This window comes from Podarcis melisellensis, assembly GCF_964234715.1.
Source record: "Podarcis melisellensis genome assembly, chromosome: 15".
NCBI classification, from domain to species: domain Eukaryota; kingdom Metazoa; phylum Chordata; class Lepidosauria; order Squamata; family Lacertidae; genus Podarcis; species Podarcis melisellensis.
The window spans coordinates 33,664,241-33,683,695 of record NC_138532.1 but is presented as its reverse complement, the minus strand read 5'-3'; the positions used below and the strand labels follow the sequence as shown (position 1 = coordinate 33,683,695).

Below are 19,455 nucleotides of genomic sequence, written 5' to 3'. Positions count from 1 at the left end.
TCAGTGGTGTAGCACCATTTGCCAGGGTCCGGGGCATGTATCAGCTCTTCATTCTCCGCACTCGCCCAGCCCTCGCTGCCGGAAACAGGCAGGGCAGGCGCAATGGGGGTTTCTGGGTAGGGGGGCTGGTTCACCCTCCCCAGATTGTGCACCCTGAGCAGCAGTCCCCTTGTGACCCCCGTGTTATGCCACTGCACCCTCTTCTCTCTCTGACAGCTCATCATGATCCCACCACCAATCCCGGGGTTCTGAGCCTTTTTGCCCCAAATAAGGTTACCAGTATTTTTCGGTGAATCCAGGGACACTTTTCAACTTTAATGGATTTTGTATGGGGTCTGATGTGTAAATCCAGGGACTGTCCCTGGGAAACAGGGACGTCTAGTAACCTTACATTGGGGGTTCCCCAGCTGGTGCCTCCTTGGCGTCCAGCCAGTCCAAGACAGCAGCTTGAAACAATCCTGACACCCCCCCATCCCAACCCCTAGCAACGTCCAGGGCTGAAGCCTAGATGCCATGGAGTGGCCATATTTGAATGGGCAGGGTGGTGGGTGCTCCAGCTTTTTGCTCATGTGTGTCACACACCAGGTGACTTTGAGCAAGTCACTTTCTCCGAACTCATTTCGCCTCCCAAGATAGCCGAGGGTTTAACACATGGGTAGGCAAACTAGGGGCCGGGGGCCGGATGCGGCCCAATTGCCTTCTACACCCAGCCTGTGGACGGTCCAGGAATCAGCGTGTTTTTACATGAGTAGAATGTGTCCTTTTATTTAAAATGCATCTCTGGGTTATTTGTGGGGCATAGGAATTCGTTCATCCCCCCCCCAAATATATAGTCCGGCCCCCCACAAGGTCTGAGGGACAGTGGACCAGCCCCCTGCTGAAAAAGTTTGCTGACCCCTGGTCTAACACACCACCTAGATCTCCTTGAAGCATGGGCAGGATCCAAAACACAGTAACCATGCAGTGGTTAAAAGGTGAGACTAGGTGGAGCTGTGGAGGAGATGTTAGATTTTGTTTTCATTTTAACGGCACCTACTTCACGCTTCTCAAACTGATACGCGGACCGAAACACAGCGATCCTTCAAAATCTGCCCTTCTCCAAATTTGGTGCCGCAGCTCTCCAATCAATGCTGGAAAATGCATTCCATAAAGTGAAGTGTGCATAGCCATCCACACTGAAGACAGCACCCAAAGATGCATTATATCTGGGGGAAATTGTTTGCAAAATATGTATATCGGTCAAAACTGAATACCAAAAGTGTGTTTGTTACAAGTAATTGGTGCAAAAATTCCGATGAATTTTCATGAGGTGTATATATATATATATATATATATATAGATATATAGATATATAGATATATATAGATATAGATATAGATATATATAGATATATATAGATATATATAGATTCGCAAATTGCTGAGGATGTGGAGGTCTGAATTTAAGACAGGTAAAATGAGAAACCGAGAAAGCTGCAGTTGACAGATTCGTTGATAGAGCCAACCAGTGAAAACAACTTGCTGGGCTGAGCTTTGTTGCTATGCCGTTGGTTTCCTCAATTATTTCTGATCAGAGATTAAAGAAGCAGCGCTCCTGCAGGTGGGCTGTTTACTCAGCATTTGTCCCGATTTGCATGCACAATGCAGCAATTAGACGATGCCTGGTCTTTATCAAACCTTCGTTTTGATTGTTTGCAGGGCAGTTATGTGACCGGGAGCATTTGTCCTGGATTATTCCGATGACATTGTTCAGCGGCTAAATGGTCTTTCCATTCATCATTCGTTCACCCCACGCTTTTCAATACATTTCTCCCTATCGCTTTCCAAACCACAAAAAAATAAAATAAACAACTTAAAAAGAACAACTGCTTTGATCCACTTCAGTTGCACAGACTTAAAGTTCCAATGTGTGTTTGGATCTCTCCTGCAAAATACTGACGGTATGGAGGTCTTGGGACTTTAGCAGAACAGCCATTTCTTCTACCATGCCATAAAAGGGTTAGGGACACCTGACCATTAGGTCCAGTCGTGACTGACTCTGGGGTTGCGGCGCTCATCTCGCTTTATTGGCCAAAGGAGCTGGCGTTTGTCCACAGACAGCTTCTGGGTCATGTAGCCAGCATGACAAAGCCGCTTCTGGCGAACCAGAGCAGCGCACGGAAATGCCGTTTACCTTCCCGCTGGAGTGGTACCTATTTATCTACTTGCACTTTGACGTGCTTTCGAACTGCTAGGTTGGCAGGAGCAGGGACCGAGCAACGGGAGCTCACCCCATCGCGGGGATTCGAACCACCGACCTTCTGATCGGCAAGCCCTAGGCTCAGTGGTTTAACCCACAGCGCCACCTGCATCCCTCTACCATGCCATATTAGGGAGTAAAACAGGAGTTTGGAAAGGAGCATAGAGCTGGAAGGGACCATCACGGTCATCTAGTCCAACCCCCTGCAATGCAGTAATATTTTTTTTTACCCAATGCCGGGCTTGAACTTACAACCCTGGGATTAAGAGTTTTGTGCTCTGCCAACTGAGCTGTCCCAGAGCTTCTTCAAGGAAATATAGGTCAAGGCAGTGGGAAAAACTTCTCCTGGGTCAGAGAAAAAGATAGCCACTCAGTGGAAGTTTGGAAAGGTATAGAACTGAGTCAGGAAGAAGGAAGTGCTTTGAATTTTAACCTACTTTCTCTTTATAATTGTTTTTAAAAGTCTAATACATTTCAAGAATTCAGCTCATTTTCTAATGTCCATCTGTGCAACTCCTTCCTCTTTTGTGTCATCTTAGAGAAGGGACCACAGGGAAAACAGGGGGGCTTCTCTTCCGCAACAAATTTTATTGGTTTAGTATGAGCTCATCACACTTTAGCAGGCCTGTCGCAGGGCCTGCGATACATGAATACATAATCTGTAGAAGTAGTTACACTTAATAGACTCCCATCTGTAAAGCTTTTGTACAGAGAGAAAAAAAAAGGAAAAGGAAAAAATTAAGCCGATAACAAAATAGGACATTAGCTGTCAAACTGATTTTTCTTTCTCTAACAAAATTCGATAGCCAAAAAAGTGACTAAAACTACAAAATTGGAGTACATACCACAAGGGTAAAAGGTTATCCGTATTTTAATTTATTTGTACATCTAGTATCGGCTTAATTCTGGCCCTGCTCAGAAGGCCGACAAGTTGGCTTTGTTCGTTTAGTGGATTTATTAAGAGATCCGTAACAGATTTAAGTGCTGACTTGCTGGAAAGCTTTCCATCAGGACTTGTGTTGGTACCTCGGGTTTTGTCTTGGTGTGAAGTTGACAACATGCATATATTTGGTTGGCATCCTCAACTAAAGGGAGAGGACCAGGAAGGGTGGTGAGTCATGGGCACCTCTTTGCGACCTGGCTTTGCAATTTGGCTTTCGGGGTGTAGCGTTGCGCCTTAACGAAAGGAGACAACACACAGCTTTGGCTCTGAATGTTTCCTAAGTGTTTTCGCCAACCACGTGCCTTCTAGGTGGTTGGAAGTTGTGGTTCAAAGCAATCTGGAAAGCACCAAGCTCAGCAAAGCCAGGTTCACAGAGTCCTCCCTATAAGTCATAGAATCAGAGTTGGAAGGGACCCTGAGGATCATCTAGTCCAACCCCCACAATGCAGCTGTCCTATATGAAGATCGAACCTGCAACCTTGGTGTTGCCAGCACCATGTGCTAACCGACTGAGCTATCCAGTCCTCTTGATCCTTACAGAGAAAATAATTTGGCCTTCTAGAGCAGGGTTTCCCAAACTCAGGTCTTCAGCTGTTTTTGGACTACAATTCCCATCATCCCTGACCACTGGTCCTGCTAGCTAGGGATGATGGGAGTTGTAGTCTAAAAAAAAAACACAGCTGGAGACCAAAGTTTGGGAAACCCTGCTCTAGATTCTTGACAGGGTGGGTGTCCCTTCCTTCACCCTCTGTGACTGGCCTTATATTTTGATTCTTGCACTCACAGATCCCTAAGGCTTTCCCTGCTCATGCAGCAAAATGGCCGGGGAAAAATAAATTAAGCGTTACATCCCTTTTTGAATTTATTCAGGTCCCTCTTTCAGCTCCTGATGAAGAGGGTGTGTCTACCACAGGTGAGCAGATACTGGCCCTGTGTACGAAAATATCTTTGGGGCGGGGGAATGATCCAGGGAAGCAGACCCTCTGACCCTCCAGATGTTGTTGGACCTGAAGCAACCATCAGCCCCAGCCAGCATGACCAATGGGAGTTGTAGTCCATAAACATCTGGGAAGGGGCACAGAGGTTTCCTACCCTTGGTCTAGAACAGATTTGCACAGCGCTTTATTTCGGGGGGGGGGAGGTGCCGGTACTCTGGGAATGAGGCCTTCAGAACTTGGGTGGGAAGCGTGAGCTGTCCTTGGAATGGGGCTTCCCCCAAAAAGGCCCTGTAGATAAATCCATCAGAAAGCACAGAGAAATGGCATAAATGGGGGAGATGAGAAGAATTTACATCTGTTTCTGCCCATCCATAAATAGAATAGAAGCAATTCATCAAAACAAAACTGAGAAGCAACACGGGGTGCTTTCTCAGAGGTCCACTTGAAGACCAATGAAGACCAAACTCAAACCATTCATTTCAGCACTAAGACACCACTTTGATTGGTCATGGCTTCCCCGCAGAGAATTTTGGGAACTCTGGCTTGTTGTGGGTGCTGAGAGTTCCTTAGTCTCCTCACAGAGCTACAAATCCCCTCAAAGTGGTTTAAGCAACTGATCCCTCTCTTCCCAAGGAACTCTGGGAATGGTGTATCTCTCTGAGGGGAATTGTAGCTCCATGAGGAGAATAAGGGGCCCCCCAACAACTCTCAGAACCTAAAACAAAAGTCCCCATGTTATTCTGAACCAAGATCTCACAGAAGTTATATTTGAGTCATTTCCCCCCATCTTGGTGCCCTCCAGAAGTTTTGAACCACAACTCTACAAAACTAGCTGGGGCTGATGGGAGTTGGCAGAGTCCAATAACATATTGAGGGCACGAGGTTGGCAAAGGCAGTTCTGGTCATTTTGGTCAACTGTTTTGGTCAGCTATTCTTACCAAACCATGCCTTGACGTGCAAACGTTTGGCAAGAATACCTCAAAACAGCAGACGAAAAATACAGATGATGTTTCCTCACACCCTTTCTTCCTAATACTGCAGGTATTGGCACAGTGTAGATTTGGGAGTATAGACAACACAGTGCCCTCCAGATGTTCGACTGCAACTCCCATCATTCCTGAGCATTGGCTATGCTGGCTGGGGCTGATGGGAGGTGGACTCCAACAATAGCTGGAGGGCAACAGGTTGGCTATCCGTGCTCTTATTGTGGAAAACAGCAGTGTTGCCTGGGCAAGAAATTCTGCTGTGCTCCCTCAGGCATTCCTTACTGGGATCCTCAAAAGAGGCCCACGTTACGTGATGCTGGTACGCTCACTTTGTGTAGCACCTCTAGATGAGTTCCATCAGAAGAACCATGAAGTTGCTAGGTCCACAGATGGAGAACCTGTGGCCTTCTGAACAAATCCACATCATCCCCAGCTAGCATAACCAACAGCCAGAGATGATGGGAACTGCAATCCACCAAACTCTGGAGGACCATAGCTTCTTCTCCTCTGTGGATGACCAGGACCTCCAACCCTGCCAGCCAAGATGTCCCTCCACAGCGATTCCCAGAAACTGCTTCTTCACCTGGAGTCTCATGCTCCCCATTGCTGGATGGCCAAGGCAGACAATGAGTCTAGGGGTGAAATAAGGTAGAGGGGACTGAGAAAGAGCCTTCAGTCCATGACTCCTGGAAGGGCCTGAGAAGATAGTCTGTAGAAAAGGCCTTGTTTGCATTCCAGGCTTAGGGCTTCTCCACATTTCCTATTGCCCTGAGCCCTGAGTCGGAGAGGGCTACTGATTTAGAGCTCTGCGCACTTCTGAAACTCTGTCCTTGCATTGCTGCTTCTCCTGGAGGTCAAGAGAGGAGCCCTGGAGAACCCATCAGGGAAGGTATTTCCCTGCGCAGATCTAAGGAGCTGTTAGGGACACGGAACTGAACCGTCAGGCGTTGTGAACTGACTGCATTAGGAGCAAATCTGCAACAAGGAGTCCACCTGCCTCCCAAAAGCATCCAGAAATATTTTAGTGGTTAGTGACGTACCTGAAAGAAACAAAGTCAAGTTGCTTTAAAAGGGGGGGGGGGGGTCAAGCCAAGCATAGGCAAACTCAGCCCTCCAGTTGTTTTGGGACTACAACTCCCATGATCCCTAGCTAACAGGACCAGTGGTCGGGGATGATGGGAGTTGTAGTCCCAAAACATCTGGAGTGCTGAGTTTGGCCATGCCTGGGTCAAGCTGTTGTGGCAGGGACTGCGTTGACATCAACAAACTAGATTAGGAGCTGTGGTGGCATGCTTTTGGCATATGAGCTCAGCCTGTAATCCATTGGGGAGGAGGGACACTGTTGGCTTGCCATGTTTCTGAGTCGAAATAAATCTTCTTCTTCTTCTTTTTAAATTGTCCAGTAGCATCTTAGAGACCAACTAAGTTTGTTCTGAGTATAAGCTTTCGTGCGCATGCACACTTCTTCAGATACCACACGAAAAGCTTATACCCAGAAAAAACTTAATTGGTCTCTAGGTGCTACCGGACATTTTTTTAAAATTTTATTTATTTATTTCGACAGTGTCAGACCAACACGACTACCTACCTGAATCTAGAATCATGTTTCTGATTTATAGGAGCCTTTCATTCCGGGTGTTAGAGGTGCCAGCCCTGCTGGGTTTTAAGTAACACCCACACTTGTTGAGCAGGCAGACAAAATCTTCCCTTGAACTGGTCCAGGGATGGGCAACGCCACAACACCCCAAAATTCATCCGATCGTGACTCCTTTCGGTTGCAGCCAGCATGGAGAGTCCAATGGCATGCCCCCGCCCCCCGCCCCACTCCCACAGCACCCTAGCTTGCTACTCTTCTCGATTCCTTGGCTTGGGACAGAGGTTCTGAATGGTGGCAGTGACTACGGGCACATCTGCCTCACAGCTCCTCTCTGATTTGCCAGATTCCGGTGGTCAGGCTGAGAAAAAGCCACATGAACCTAATACCAGTAGGGAAGGGGTGGTGGTGGAGGAAATGCTCACCCAAACCATTTTTAGAGCTCACAGGGTCTCGAGTTCAAGTTATATTCAGGGGACAGGGGCAACTGTGTCTTGGAGGCCTCTTCCTATCCCTTGCTTTAAGCCCAGATGTTGTCTATTTCTGGCACCATTCCCTATATTGCTTTTTTCTAATACTGAGGTTAATCTCTCTGCGAGTGGGGAGAGATAGAAGCAATTCGTAACACAAAATGCGCATGCTTCATGTCCAGATATTCCAGACTCTGTTTATAAGCCAAAACATGCATGGGCTTCATGTATTCCCTTTGCATGAGGCCACCGCATCGACTACAACTTTCCATTGCATCCTAGCCGGGAAACTGTGTTTCATGGCTTCCAAACAGCTCAGGATCAGGAAGCCAACTCTAAAACAGGATTTCATGTTCTGGCATGTCTGGAAGCCATTAACCATGGTTTCCTGGTTTGGACGTAACGGGAAACTATGGCCAACTGTGGCTTCCTGGTTTGCTTTCCTTGCTCAAAGGGAGGAGCATGAAACTGGTGCAGATCTCAGCTTATCGTGGCAAGATTTGATCCCGCGAACGTTGCCACAAAATCGCAAGCCTTTGGGGAGGAAAAACAAGACACCGCCACACTCACCCCAGCATTCATGTGTTAGAAAAACCACACACACACACTTTCCAACTTGCAGATTAATCTCTGTGGCCCAGTTTATACACACGGAGAATCCAGCAGTAATACTTGACCTGGACTGTGCTTCTACAGCAGGCCTGGGGGAGCTTGGGAGCTGCCTGTACTGCCGGACTCCAACTCCCATCAGCCCTAGCCAGCATGGTCAGTGGTCCAGGATGATGGGAGTTGTAGTCCAACAGTATCCGGGGAGCCACAGGCTTCCCAAGCCTCTTCTAAAATCTACAGGGTGGGCATTTGAAATGCTGCTCTATGGAGAAGGGCTGGGTGGTGGAGAGTATGGCAGGGAGAAGATTAGGTTGAACCCCCCTCACTGCTAGCTTTCTACATGCAAGGAGATGCAATTTTTTTTTTATTGGTTTTAGGCAGACACACCAAGCTGCCAAAAAGCAGTACAGCTCAGGACAAAAAGAGAGTGTTTTATTTCTTGATTCCACCAAGTGTATAAACTGGGCCTGTGTTTTGGGGGGAGCAATGCAAACCCTCCTTCTGACTACTGGGAATACCACCTCAGAACTTCAAAAGCAAACTGGGCAAAGCAACAGAGAAATAAACAGGGAGACCGAACATCTTCAGGGCTTTGCAGAGTTCACCACCACAGCAATCCCACCCACCGGCAACTCATGTAGAGAGATCTCCAAGCAGGCAAGATGGCCGAACTACACCGGGGAGGAGGCAGCAAAGATCTGTGCATCCCTCACCAATTCCATAAATTCCAAATTACCAAATGACTCCACAGTTACCAAAGTTAAAATAAGTTACGAGAAAGGTCCACCTGCACATCTATATCCCACATTATTAAGAGCAGGGTCTCCACATTCTGGAGCTTGAGAGAGAGAGAGAGAGTCTCTATTCTGCAGGCCACGGAGGTATCTCGCCCTTCCGCCTTCGACGGCCGACATCCTGGGATGGAGAGTTGCCGCTGTTTTGCTGACCTGCCAAGCGTTTGGACAGAAAAGGGAGGAGCCTCTGTCTTGGGGGAGGGGCCGAGGGGGAGCAGAATGCCAAGGGCATTCGAGTGTATCGGGAAGTCGCTAAGGAGGTTGCGGGCATCTCCCACCAGGCTGCTGGAACGAGAAGTTTCTGCCAGCCATTGCAGCAGGGTGTCAACACCCCCACCCTCCAAAAAATATATACTGGCACAAGGTGACCAAGGCCAATAAAAACAGTCACTGGACGCTGCAACCGGCGGCAGAGGAATCCAGCCGTGGACACACAGCTGCTGCCCCGCTCTCTTTGGAAACCAGGCCCAGCTTGGAAATTATGAACCGATGTGCCTACGAGTACGCGCTATGAACGCAGATCTGTCCATAGAGCAGAAATACTGAAAATAATCTTAGGTGGTGTTTTAAGCTGGGAGAGGGGCTTGGAGGGGGCGGAGGGCGACGTCTCTTGCCCGGCCTCTTCTCAGGAGCAAATCCTGGCATCATAGAGTCCTCTCCACCTCCGTTCCTTCATCAGTGCTTCTCCTGAAAGAAAGGAAGGCAGTCTGTTTGTTATTGATTTCATTTTACGGGAAGCCGTTTTCACAGGCTGCTCGGCGACAATCGTCTCTAAGCTGGCTGCGACATTCCAGAGAACGGATCTGGCCATGTTCACAATTGACGCCGATATCTCATCCGAGGAGTTCTGCCCTCCAAAAACGAAAATTGCATTTATGTAAAACAGAATCGGCATTAGTTAGAACAGCGGTTCCCAAACTCCCCCACCCTTCCCCATGGACCTCTTGAAAATTGCAGAGGGTCTTGGAAGACCACTTAATTTATTTTCTGCCCATTGTAGCCACTATAACTAATGTGCTGTGCTAGATGCTGTGTGGCATCTGTGTTTCAGTTTGAATTCTGAAAGGTCAAACGTAATACGATAAATGGAACGACACTGTCTCTGAGAACGTGCAGATTAATCACTGAATCCCACCTCCTCACACACATAGAAAGCTGCCTCCAAGCACTTGGCTTAGCCTAGGTGTTTTAGCCAAAGAGCTGGACCAGTCTCCTTCCATTCAGAAAAACAAAAATTCCCCTTGATGTCGTGAGGTTTGGGACTGGGCAAGGAAGTGGACAGTTCTCTACAGAGGTTGAGCCAGACAGAGGGCCTTCTCGGTAGTGGCGCCCACCCTGTGGAACACTCTCCCATCAGATGTGAAGGAAATAAGCAGCTATCTTATCTTTAAAAGACATCTGAAGGCAGCCCTGTTTAGGGAAGTTTTTAATATTTAATGCTGTATTGTTTTTAACACTCGATTCGGAGCTGCCCAGAGTGGCTGGGGAAACTCAGCCAGATGGGTGGGGTATAAATAAATTATTATTATTATTATTATTATTATTATTATTATTATTATTATGCATGCAAGCTCTATTTTGCACCGTTGCCTCCGCTTCCTTGGAGATGGAGACAAGGTCAATGGAGCCACCCGTTGCCTGGTTTATTCCCAGGTGTCTCCCCAGAAGAGCTCACTTCTGTGCTGACAAAGGAAGACGTCTGAGTCACAGCAGGTGAGATGGCAGGTGGGCAATTCCTTCCCATGAATCCAGCTCCCCACCTCCCAGGCTGCTGGGAGTCTCCCCAGGATCGGACTCTTCCCGGGGTCCAGAACCCCATGCCCCAATTCCCCAATCTCCTCCTCCTCTGACACCCTCTCCACAACACCTCCATAAGGCTCATGAAGGTATTGTTCGAAAGGTTCTGCCAAATGCTGGAAAGGTCAATGCAATCCTTTTTTTTAAAAAAATGACATAACATCTACCCCCCTTTTCCTCCAGACAGTTCAATAGCGGTGAAAACGGTTCTTTCTGCTCCCCATTTCATCCTCGTAGGAACCCTGTAAGGTTGGTTAGGGTAACGGACAGTGACCCAGTCACCCAGCAAGCATCATGGCCGAGCGGTGAATTTGAAGGCTGGTCTCTCAGGCCCTAGGCCTGACCCGCGAGCCAACAGGCCGCACAGACCCTCTTCACTCTTCTTCTAACTTCCCCTGCCCCTAAACTAGTGCTATTATGCTCATTGTGTGAGTAAATTGCAGCAAGTATTTTTTTTTAAAGCAGAGCAAACCGAGGACGCCGTGCAGGGGAGATGATTCAAATCACCCACCTCTTGTTTGTTAGATTTTTCCTGTTGGTGGATTCCATTAGCAGATCCGGAATTCCCAATAGTCTAAAATGAAAGGGGATGGGGTGGAAAAAGTGATGGAAAGAGGTAGTGTATTAGGTAATACAGCAATCAGAAGGTACATCAAAAATAGACAAAGAACAATGAAAGTGAGCGATTTTATGTGCTGCAAAAATCCAGATGTGAGATGATTAAAGAGAAAAGCATTAAAGTTTATTTTATGAAAAATAATGGCATAAGCTAAAGACATGGCAATCTTCCCCTTTACAGAAAGAGGCACAACAGAAATAACTTGTGGCTAAGGGACGCGGGTGGTGCTGTGGGTAAAACCTCAGCGCCTAGGGCTTGCCGATCGCATGGTCGGCGGTTCGAATCCTCGCGGCGGGGTGAGCTCCCGTCTTTCGGTCCCAGCTCCTGCCCACCTAGCAGTTCAAAAGCACTCCTAAGTGCAAGTAGATAAATAGGTACCGCTTTATAGCGGGAAAGTAAACGGCATTTGCGTATGCTGCGCTGGTGCCGGCTCGCCAAAGCAGCTTCGTCACGCTGGCCACGTGACCCGGAAGTGTCTCCGGACAGCGCTGGCCCCTGGCCTCTTAAGTGAGATGGGCGCACAACCCTAGAGTCGGACACCCAGATGACAAGGTGACAAGAGAATCTGCCTGGGAAATGATATATAATGAATTGAAAAGAATGTTTAAAATTACGTTTGTATAAGACAACACAGAAGCCTTTCTTTTGCGAATTATAGGGACAGAACCACCTAAACTGTATAGAAACTTATTCATGTATGCTACAGTGGCAAGAATGTTACTCGCCCCCGAAATGGCAATAAGCAGAAGTCCCAGCAAAGGAAGCATGGATACAAAAACTTATGGAATATGCAGAAATGGCGAAATCAAGATAACAAACTTTTTATAAAAGAATGGAAATAGTTTGTTGGGTATTTGCAGATAAATTGTAAACAGATAAGAACATTGGCAGGATTATTGTAATAACCTGCAGTTTTGTAAAAGTATATATTTAAAGTCGAGCAAATTAAGTTTGGATATGCAAAAGGTATTAAAAATAAATTTAAGGAACCGCAGAAAGAGGGGGAAGGAAGTCAAGTTTTGAAATGTTAAAAATGATTACAAAATTAGTGAAATGTATAAACCTGAAAAGCATAAATAAAATTTAAAAAAGAAAAAAGAGGGAATCTGCCTGGTGGGGGGAAACAGAGAGTCCATGTGGCGGGGAACACCCACCTGTGCTTTCTCAGAGCAGCTTCTCATGGCTTCCACGAGCTTCTCCATCTGCTGGCCCTGCTCTAGCGCGTTCCTCAGGACGTCCTCCGTGCTGACCAGCCGATGCTGCAACCGGAGGACTTCGGACTCGGACGACGGGTCTATGAGGGAGTATCGTCGCTGGTCTGTTACTGCTTTCTCTTTATCCTGGAGGAGATAAGTTGTTGTTTTTTAACAACAGTATTACTGTGTTAAAATACAAAAGGTGAGATTTAAACAAATATTAAATCAGCTCTTTAATAAAGAAGCGAAGAGGAACATCTGGGGCCTATTCATCCAGAGGAGGAACCTTCTGAAGAGTGGACAAGGGGCTGATGCTGAAACCAGAAGTCGCCAGTCCTGGCCTCCTGCCATGCACTCAGGAACAGGTCCTTAGGCAAGGCACTTCCGCAACATGGGATTACAGTGGTACCTCGGGTTACATACGCTTCAGGTTACAGAATCCGCTAACCCAGAAATAGTGCTTCAGGTTAAGAACTTTGCTTCAGGATGAGAACAGAAATCGTGCTCCGGCGGCGCAGCAGCAGCGGGAGCCCCATTAGCTAAAGTGGTGCTTCAGGTTAAGAACAGTTTCAGGTTAAGAACGGACCACTGGAATGAATTAAGTACTTAACCCGAGGTACCACTGTAATAATAATAGGGCATTGCTCAGTTACCATGGACAGCTCAGTTGGCTGGAGTGTGGTGCTGATAATGCCAAGGTTGCAGGTTCGATCACCATATGGGACAAATGTATATTCCTGCATTGCAGGGAATTGGACTAGATCAGGCATGTCCAACACCCAAGAGACTGTGATCTACTCAGTCTTTTAAATAAACAGGCAGTGATCTGCCCATTGTCACTGGAGAATGGACAGGAGTTGTTGAGCTTTTTTAGGAAGCCTAAGTTGCTGAGCTTTTTTGGGGGGAAACAAAAGTTGTTGTGGTTTTGTTTTTGGTTTGTTTTTTGGGGGGGCGACACACCAGGGGGTGTCGCAATCGACCACGGACACCCCCGTACCCGTAATTGACCAGTAGATTGCGATCGACCTTTTGGACATGCCTGGACTAATGATCCTCAAGGTCCCTTCCAACTCTATGATTCTATGAAAGACAGGGCTGTTGTGCAGATTATTGATAATTACATGTTAATACTACAAACAAACAAACAAACAAACAAACAATAAGTGCTTTGAGTCCTTCAAACACTAATTAAATGGGGATTGTTGGTAGTTGTGCTCCATAGGCATTTTATACAACTCTTTACCACTAGAGAGTTCGGCAGTCAAGCGTAAAATGAATAGCACAGAGTAGAGACAGTTTATGATGTTTCTCATAACAAGGTGGGTGGCACTCAGAAATTGCCGTTTTACTGACGCAGGAGGAGTTATTACCTCCCCGATTTAAATAGTCTCATGAAAAGAATCATTGATTGTACGAGAATCCATCAATTGTAATAATTGGTAGTGTCCAATCAATCATTTTTTAAGTAGGGAGGGAATATTCTTTAGTTTAGATGATGCTGCAGAAGTATTTGAGGTTCCTCCCTGTTTGGAAAGAACAACTACCGTAAAACTAGAAACACGCACTTGACGAGAACCCAGGGAGTCATCTATTCTAATCCCTGGATCAATGCCAGATCTTGCAAACCCTGGCATCCTTGCTTAAATGCCTCCAGAGAAGGAGAAGCCACCACTCCCAACAAATCAGGCTGTTTCATCACCCAGCAGCTCCTGCTCTTTGGGAAAATTCACCTCTCATGTTTAGCCAGCATCTGCCTCCTTGCAATTTCCGTCCCTTGAGTCTAAACCTCCCCTCTGGAGCAACAGAGAAGGAGGTTTCCTCTATCTTCTACATGACCAAAGCAAAGACCAAAAGTGACTCTCCTTGCCATCTGATTTTTTGTTTAAAGGATATTTTATAGGAATAAGACCAAATGACAATGCAGAAAACAGAATCTGGTGCCAAATTAATCCAGGGCAATCTAAACGTCGTCATCAGATTAATCCAACCAATTAATTAAATAATCACTGCAGCTAAGTTTTACTCAAGAGTAGATCTGCTGAAATGAATATGGACCTAGTTTAGGCCCCATCTGCACAATTCATTTAAAGCAGCATCATACCACTTCAAACAGGCACGGTTTTCCCAACAGATTCCCGAAAATGGTAGTTTGTGGGAACTGTAGCTTTTGCGAGGGGTAAACTGCGGTCCCCAGGAATCTGGGAGGGGTGTGTGCTTTAAAATGTATGGTGCGTATGCTGCCATGGGGGGCCTCATAAAATGAGCTCAGGCTGCAGGTTGCCCTCCTGCAAAGGCCTGAGATGCCATTGGGAACCTGAGGCCCCTCCAGATGTTGTTGGTGGACTACAACTCCCATCATTCCTGACCATCGGCCATAATGGCTGGAGCTGATGGGTGCTGGAGTCTGGCAACATGTAGAATCAATGAACTGGACCCAAGCTCAGGGGTGTAGAGGGGGACAAGTGGCCTTTTTAGTCAATAGAAGTTTCCAGGCCACTTGTAAAAGTAGCTCCAGAGAGAGAGCGTTGCAGCGGCCCAGCATCATGTGGCTCAAGCCTTCAACCCTCCCAGCGGCGGAGCAAGCCGATTGGGCGCCTGGGGCCATGTGCGTGCCATGCGCCCGGGGGCGGGGCCAGCCAGGGCAGAACACTCCGCAGGGCCTCCAAGTTTTCCTGCCTCCTCCCACTCAGCCGCCCTACAGGAGAGATGCATGGCTTGGGCGCACTGCAGGCCCCGCTGTGACTGCCGCCCACCATTTTGTCACCTCCCCACAGTGGGGACACCTGGGGCGGTCCGCACCCACCGCACTCCCCTTGCTACGCCCCTGAGCCCTCCGCCACAGCCCCCCAATGCTCTGGGCACCCAGCCCAGTTCTCCACCAGCTCACCAGGACGATCAGCTTTTCCCGGAGTCCCTTGATGTCGTCCTTGAGCTTCTGCTCCTTCATCCTCCACTCGGCTTTGTGCACCTCGCGACTCAAGTCCCGCTCGGGCCCAGGGGAGTGCCGGTTGGCTTCCATGAGCAAAGCTCGCAGCTCATTCAGGCTCCTGGCGGGAGAGAGCCAGGAGAACATCAACAAAGGGGCTTTACCGCAGACATTTTGCTAGTGCTCTCTGCACACACACTGTGCCCTCTCACTGTCTGAAAGATGGGGGAGAGCTTTGCCAGGCAGCTATTCAAGGATTGTCAAGGACTAGTTAGACACAGAGGATTGCTGAGAGGAACCAGCTGAGGAACTGGCAAGGGAAGAAGGCTCAGGGCCTTTTTGTTAGGTCTAACAGGTGAAGAGTTACCAAGATAAAATAAAAGACTTTTTATGTACGCAACAACAGCAGCGACAATGCTACTAGCCTAGAGATGGAAGGAAGGAGAAGTATCAACAAAAGAAGAATGGCAGATGAAATTGATGGGAGTATGCAGAGATGGCGAAACTGACAGGAAAGATTTGAAACCAGGAAGATCAAGTATTTACTAAAGATTGGAGTAAATTTGTAATTTACTGAAAAGGCCACTATAAACAGTTAAAATCTTTGGCAGGGATGTAAAGACACTTGTGATGTGGAATTATGTATGATAATTACGGTTAATCAATAGATAGATAATGGTAAAAGATGCGGCAAACTTAAATTTAAACATGGAATCCATGGAGGGAGGGAAGGAGGTCTGAAGGTTCAAAAGAACCTTGTATTTGAATGTTCGAAAAGGTTATGTTTGATATGTATAAAATGATTTAAAACCTAATAAAAATTATAATCAATCAATCAATCTTTATTACGGTCCAGAGACCCAACAAATTGTTACAAAGCAATGCACAATTCATACAGCCTACCTCCAGGTTAAACAAGCATTTTGTTAAAAAGATAGGGATCACTGGTTCTTTCAACCACCGATAAAAACACTGCTAATGTTCTAGCGTTTGTCCGGTCTTCCAATAGGAACCTGACATAGTGAGCCTCTGATTTTCCTGGGAAAGGTACCAGCAAGGTTAATATCAGTTCAGCCCTGGCTTGCTCATATTTCGCACAGTGCAGCAAAATATGTTTTATAGAATCGATGTCTTGAGCACACGAGCAAAGTCTGTCCTGGTAGGGAACTCCTCTCAACCTACCATCCAACGCTGCAGAAAGAAAGACATTTAGTCTGGCTTTGGTGAATAACCTTCAATAATTTGGTACCGTCAGGTTTTTAATGTAAGGTGTTAACTTAAAGACATGCCCATATTGTACTTGCATTGTATTTATTAAAAATTATAAAAAAGAAGGCTCAGAGCCCAGGGAGTGGTGGTGGGACAACGATGAGTGGGTGAACTGGAAGAGGAAGTGTTGGAAGCCGAAGGTGGGGTTGCTAAGCTGACGGAGGAGACTGACCTTTCTTTCTTCAGCAGCTCCTGGCTGATGAGGACCAGCTGGCCAGAAGCATCGTGCGTTTTCCTAGACACCGTCTCCAGCTCGGCTTCCAGCCTCTTCTTCTCTTTCAACAGAGAATCTGCCTTTCTCTCGGTACTCCTGCATCTATTTTCCAAGGCTGCCGGACCAAAGGAAAGCGTGTGCGTTTGAGGGGGGTGGGAAGAGACAAGGTAAAGCAGATTCTCTCTCTCTCTCTCTCTCTCTCTCTCTCTCTTGGCAAGGCAGGGCAACGCAAACTCCTCCCTAAAACAGGGATCAGGAACTGCAGTGGTCCTCTGGATTATCTGCTGGACTGCAACTCGCAGCAGCCCCTGTTGGTCAGGGATGATGGGAGATGAAGTTCCGCAAATTTGGCAGCCTAGCCCTGTTCTTAAAGAGCTTGCGGTCCCTGCTCTGTGGCTGCCATGACCCTACTCTGTCTTCCTCGTAAGTGCAGCCCTTCTGAATCCTGGTTGTTGGAAATTGCAGAAAGTGGGAGCACTCTTGCAATCAGGAGGAGGAGCACCTGGCTGGCCAGTGTGAGAACAAGACAGATTATCTTACATTCTGATGTCATGAGCACCAAACCTGGCCTTTCCCTGGAAAGAGATGGATAAGGACAGAATGCAACCTTCATCATCCTGTCCAGGGCCCTCCCAACCAGAGGAGGGGGCCCTTTCACCTTCCTAAGAGGGCAAGTCCCTAATATAATCTCTGTCCCCATCTATTCATCCCTCACTGTCATCTGAGGCCACCATTTTGCTGAAGCTAAGCAGGTCTGGGCCTGGTTAACCACATGCTTGCCCCCTTGGGCTCCATGATGGAAGGAAGGTGGAATATACAGAATTCGTGCCTGCGTTTCTTTCTTCTTCTTCTTCCTCCCTCCCAACCCTTTTTCCTTTTGTGCTGTGTCTTTTGAGTTGTAACCACCAGGGTTGGCACAATGGAAGAGAAGCAGGGTATTAATGCAACATGATAGAATTAAATTCTCTTAGTTTTCTGTGTACTTGGGTTTGTACACAGGCTGGCATTTTTATCAGCAAAAGTATTAAATCAATGGTAAAGCTAATTTGAAACACTTTCTTTGGGGTTGGGTGTGTTTTTTAAAGGCTTCTTTTGTTCAGGCTGTTACAGCCATAGAGACTGTGAGAGACCATACTAGTGGTCAAACGTGTGGGAAGCCAGTGTGGTGTAGTGGTTAAGAGCGGTTGTCTTGTAATCTGGGGAACTGGGTTCGATTCCCCGCTCCGCCACATGCAGCTGCTGGGTGACCTTGGGCCAGTCACAATTCTCTGAAGTCTCTCAGCCCCATTCACCTCACAGAGTGTTTGTTGTGGGGGAGGAAGGGAAAGGAGAATGTTAGCTGCTTTGAGACTCCTTAAAGGGTAAGGGTGTGAAAGGCGGGATATCAAATCCAAACTCTTCTTCTTCTTCTTCTTTAAGGGAATTTGTATTTCTAAGGTTTGATGGCTCATAGCATCAGTCTTTTTTAGAATAATACCAAAAAATGATACACCATTAGAAACATAATTTAACGCAAGATATAATGGAACAAACCGTGTTGGATTAGGGTTGCCATATGTCCGGACTTTTCTGGACATATCCGGAATACTGCAGTCAGCAGCAGCATCCGGGCAGTAATCGAAAAAATGTCTGGGAAAATCCAGACGTATGGCAACCAGTGTCGGCAGTGTCAGTTTTGCCGATTTGCCATAAAATTAGCTTAAAAACGTCAAAGTTTCTGCCCCTCCCAAAAGCTAAAATAAATAAATTCTGTCCAGATTTTCACTGTTTGAAATATGGCAACCCTACATTGGATTATCTTTTTTCTATCAAATGTTGCAGCCAAATAAACAGAAAAAGAAAGCATGTCTGCCTTACATAACCAGAAGTGGATTTCCTTAACTCAAAACTGACCAGTGACAGAGTGTAATAGCCCTGACCTGAATCCAATAGAAAATTTGTGGAGCGGATTAAAGAAACTTGTTAGTCAGAAATATTCAAGGAATAAAGCACCATTGATAGAAGCAATAATCCAATCTTGGTTTCACATTATAACACCTGATGAACTAAAATCCTTGGTTTGCTCCATGGAACATGGTTGCAGGGCTGTAACTGCAGCAAAAGCTTCCCACATCAAGTACTAACAGAAATGGTGATGAAATAACCTTTTTCACAACTTTCTGTGTATAAATCCTTTTATCTGGCTATAACTTTTTATAGAATAAGGATCATTCAAAACCGTTTGTTGCATTCTATTCTGCCTTACACCATCTTTCTGATCATGCATAACTTTATTGTATTATTCTAAAAAAACAACCCACCAGCATTATGAGCCATCAACGATCAGTAATACAATTTTCCACAATTTCGGCCACTAGCACATACTAAAAGCTAGTCTTTCCTTCCAGTAATGACCGTTGGGTTTCACACACGGTTTTGCTTTCTCCCTGAGCTGCTTGGTTTCCATGTGCAGGCGATTCACATCAGTTGTGTGAGAGCCCTCCTCTCAGCTCTAAAGTGGTACAGCCCAGATGTAGATTTGGCCCCTCCATTAAAGTGAGGACTAAAATAGATGTCTGTCCTCAAGCGCACCCACCCCCCTGGCTGAAATTATCTGTCAATCTGACCAACACAAGCCTAAGCAAACTTACCACTTACTTGAGTCCTTAGCGTGTCTGCTTGGGAGACAAGTGATGACACCTCTTTATCTTTCTTACTCAGCTTGTCCTGGAGGTCTGCAGGAGGACAAGAGGGAGTCGGGTCACCGGTTACGTTTGCAAGCTTATATTATTAGGGGCTTCATTTATTCATTTGTTTAAGGGATTAACACCCCAGTTTTCACTATATGTCTCAAAGTGGCTTACAGGCAAGGCCGGATTTAGA

At 46.7% G+C, this 19,455-nt stretch overlaps 1 protein-coding gene and 1 long non-coding RNA gene across 5 annotated transcripts in view; both read right to left on the bottom strand.

Moving 5' to 3' along the window:
- Positions 1–2,806: 2,806 nt before the first annotated feature.
- LOC309358059 overlaps positions 2,807–19,455 on the bottom strand; it is a 60,524-nt gene continuing 43,875 nt past the window's right edge. Inside the window, exon 2 of the long non-coding RNA XR_014163319.1 lies at positions 2,807–6,145. This is a non-coding gene — a long non-coding RNA (uncharacterized lncRNA). The remainder of the gene's footprint in view (positions 6,146–19,455) is intronic.
- Positions 8,194–19,455, bottom strand: part of CLIP2 (CAP-Gly domain containing linker protein 2) — a 72,978-nt gene continuing 61,716 nt past the window's right edge. For 3 of the 4 annotated variants that reach the window (XM_081890252.1, XM_081890254.1, XM_081890253.1), the window contains 6 exons: positions 19,224–19,307; positions 16,552–16,708; positions 15,072–15,231; positions 12,143–12,328; positions 10,881–10,943; positions 8,194–9,259 (listed from right to left, as the gene is read on the bottom strand). In XM_081890252.1, the coding sequence (XP_081746378.1) occupies positions 9,248–9,259; positions 10,881–10,943; positions 12,143–12,328; positions 15,072–15,231; positions 16,552–16,708; positions 19,224–19,307 (662 nt within the window). In that variant the 3' untranslated portion in view covers positions 8,194–9,247. Of the gene's footprint in view, positions 9,260–10,880; positions 10,944–12,142; positions 12,329–15,071; positions 15,232–16,551; positions 16,709–19,223; positions 19,308–19,455 lie in introns of those variants that run through there. The other variant, XR_014163235.1, reaches the window with a different exon arrangement.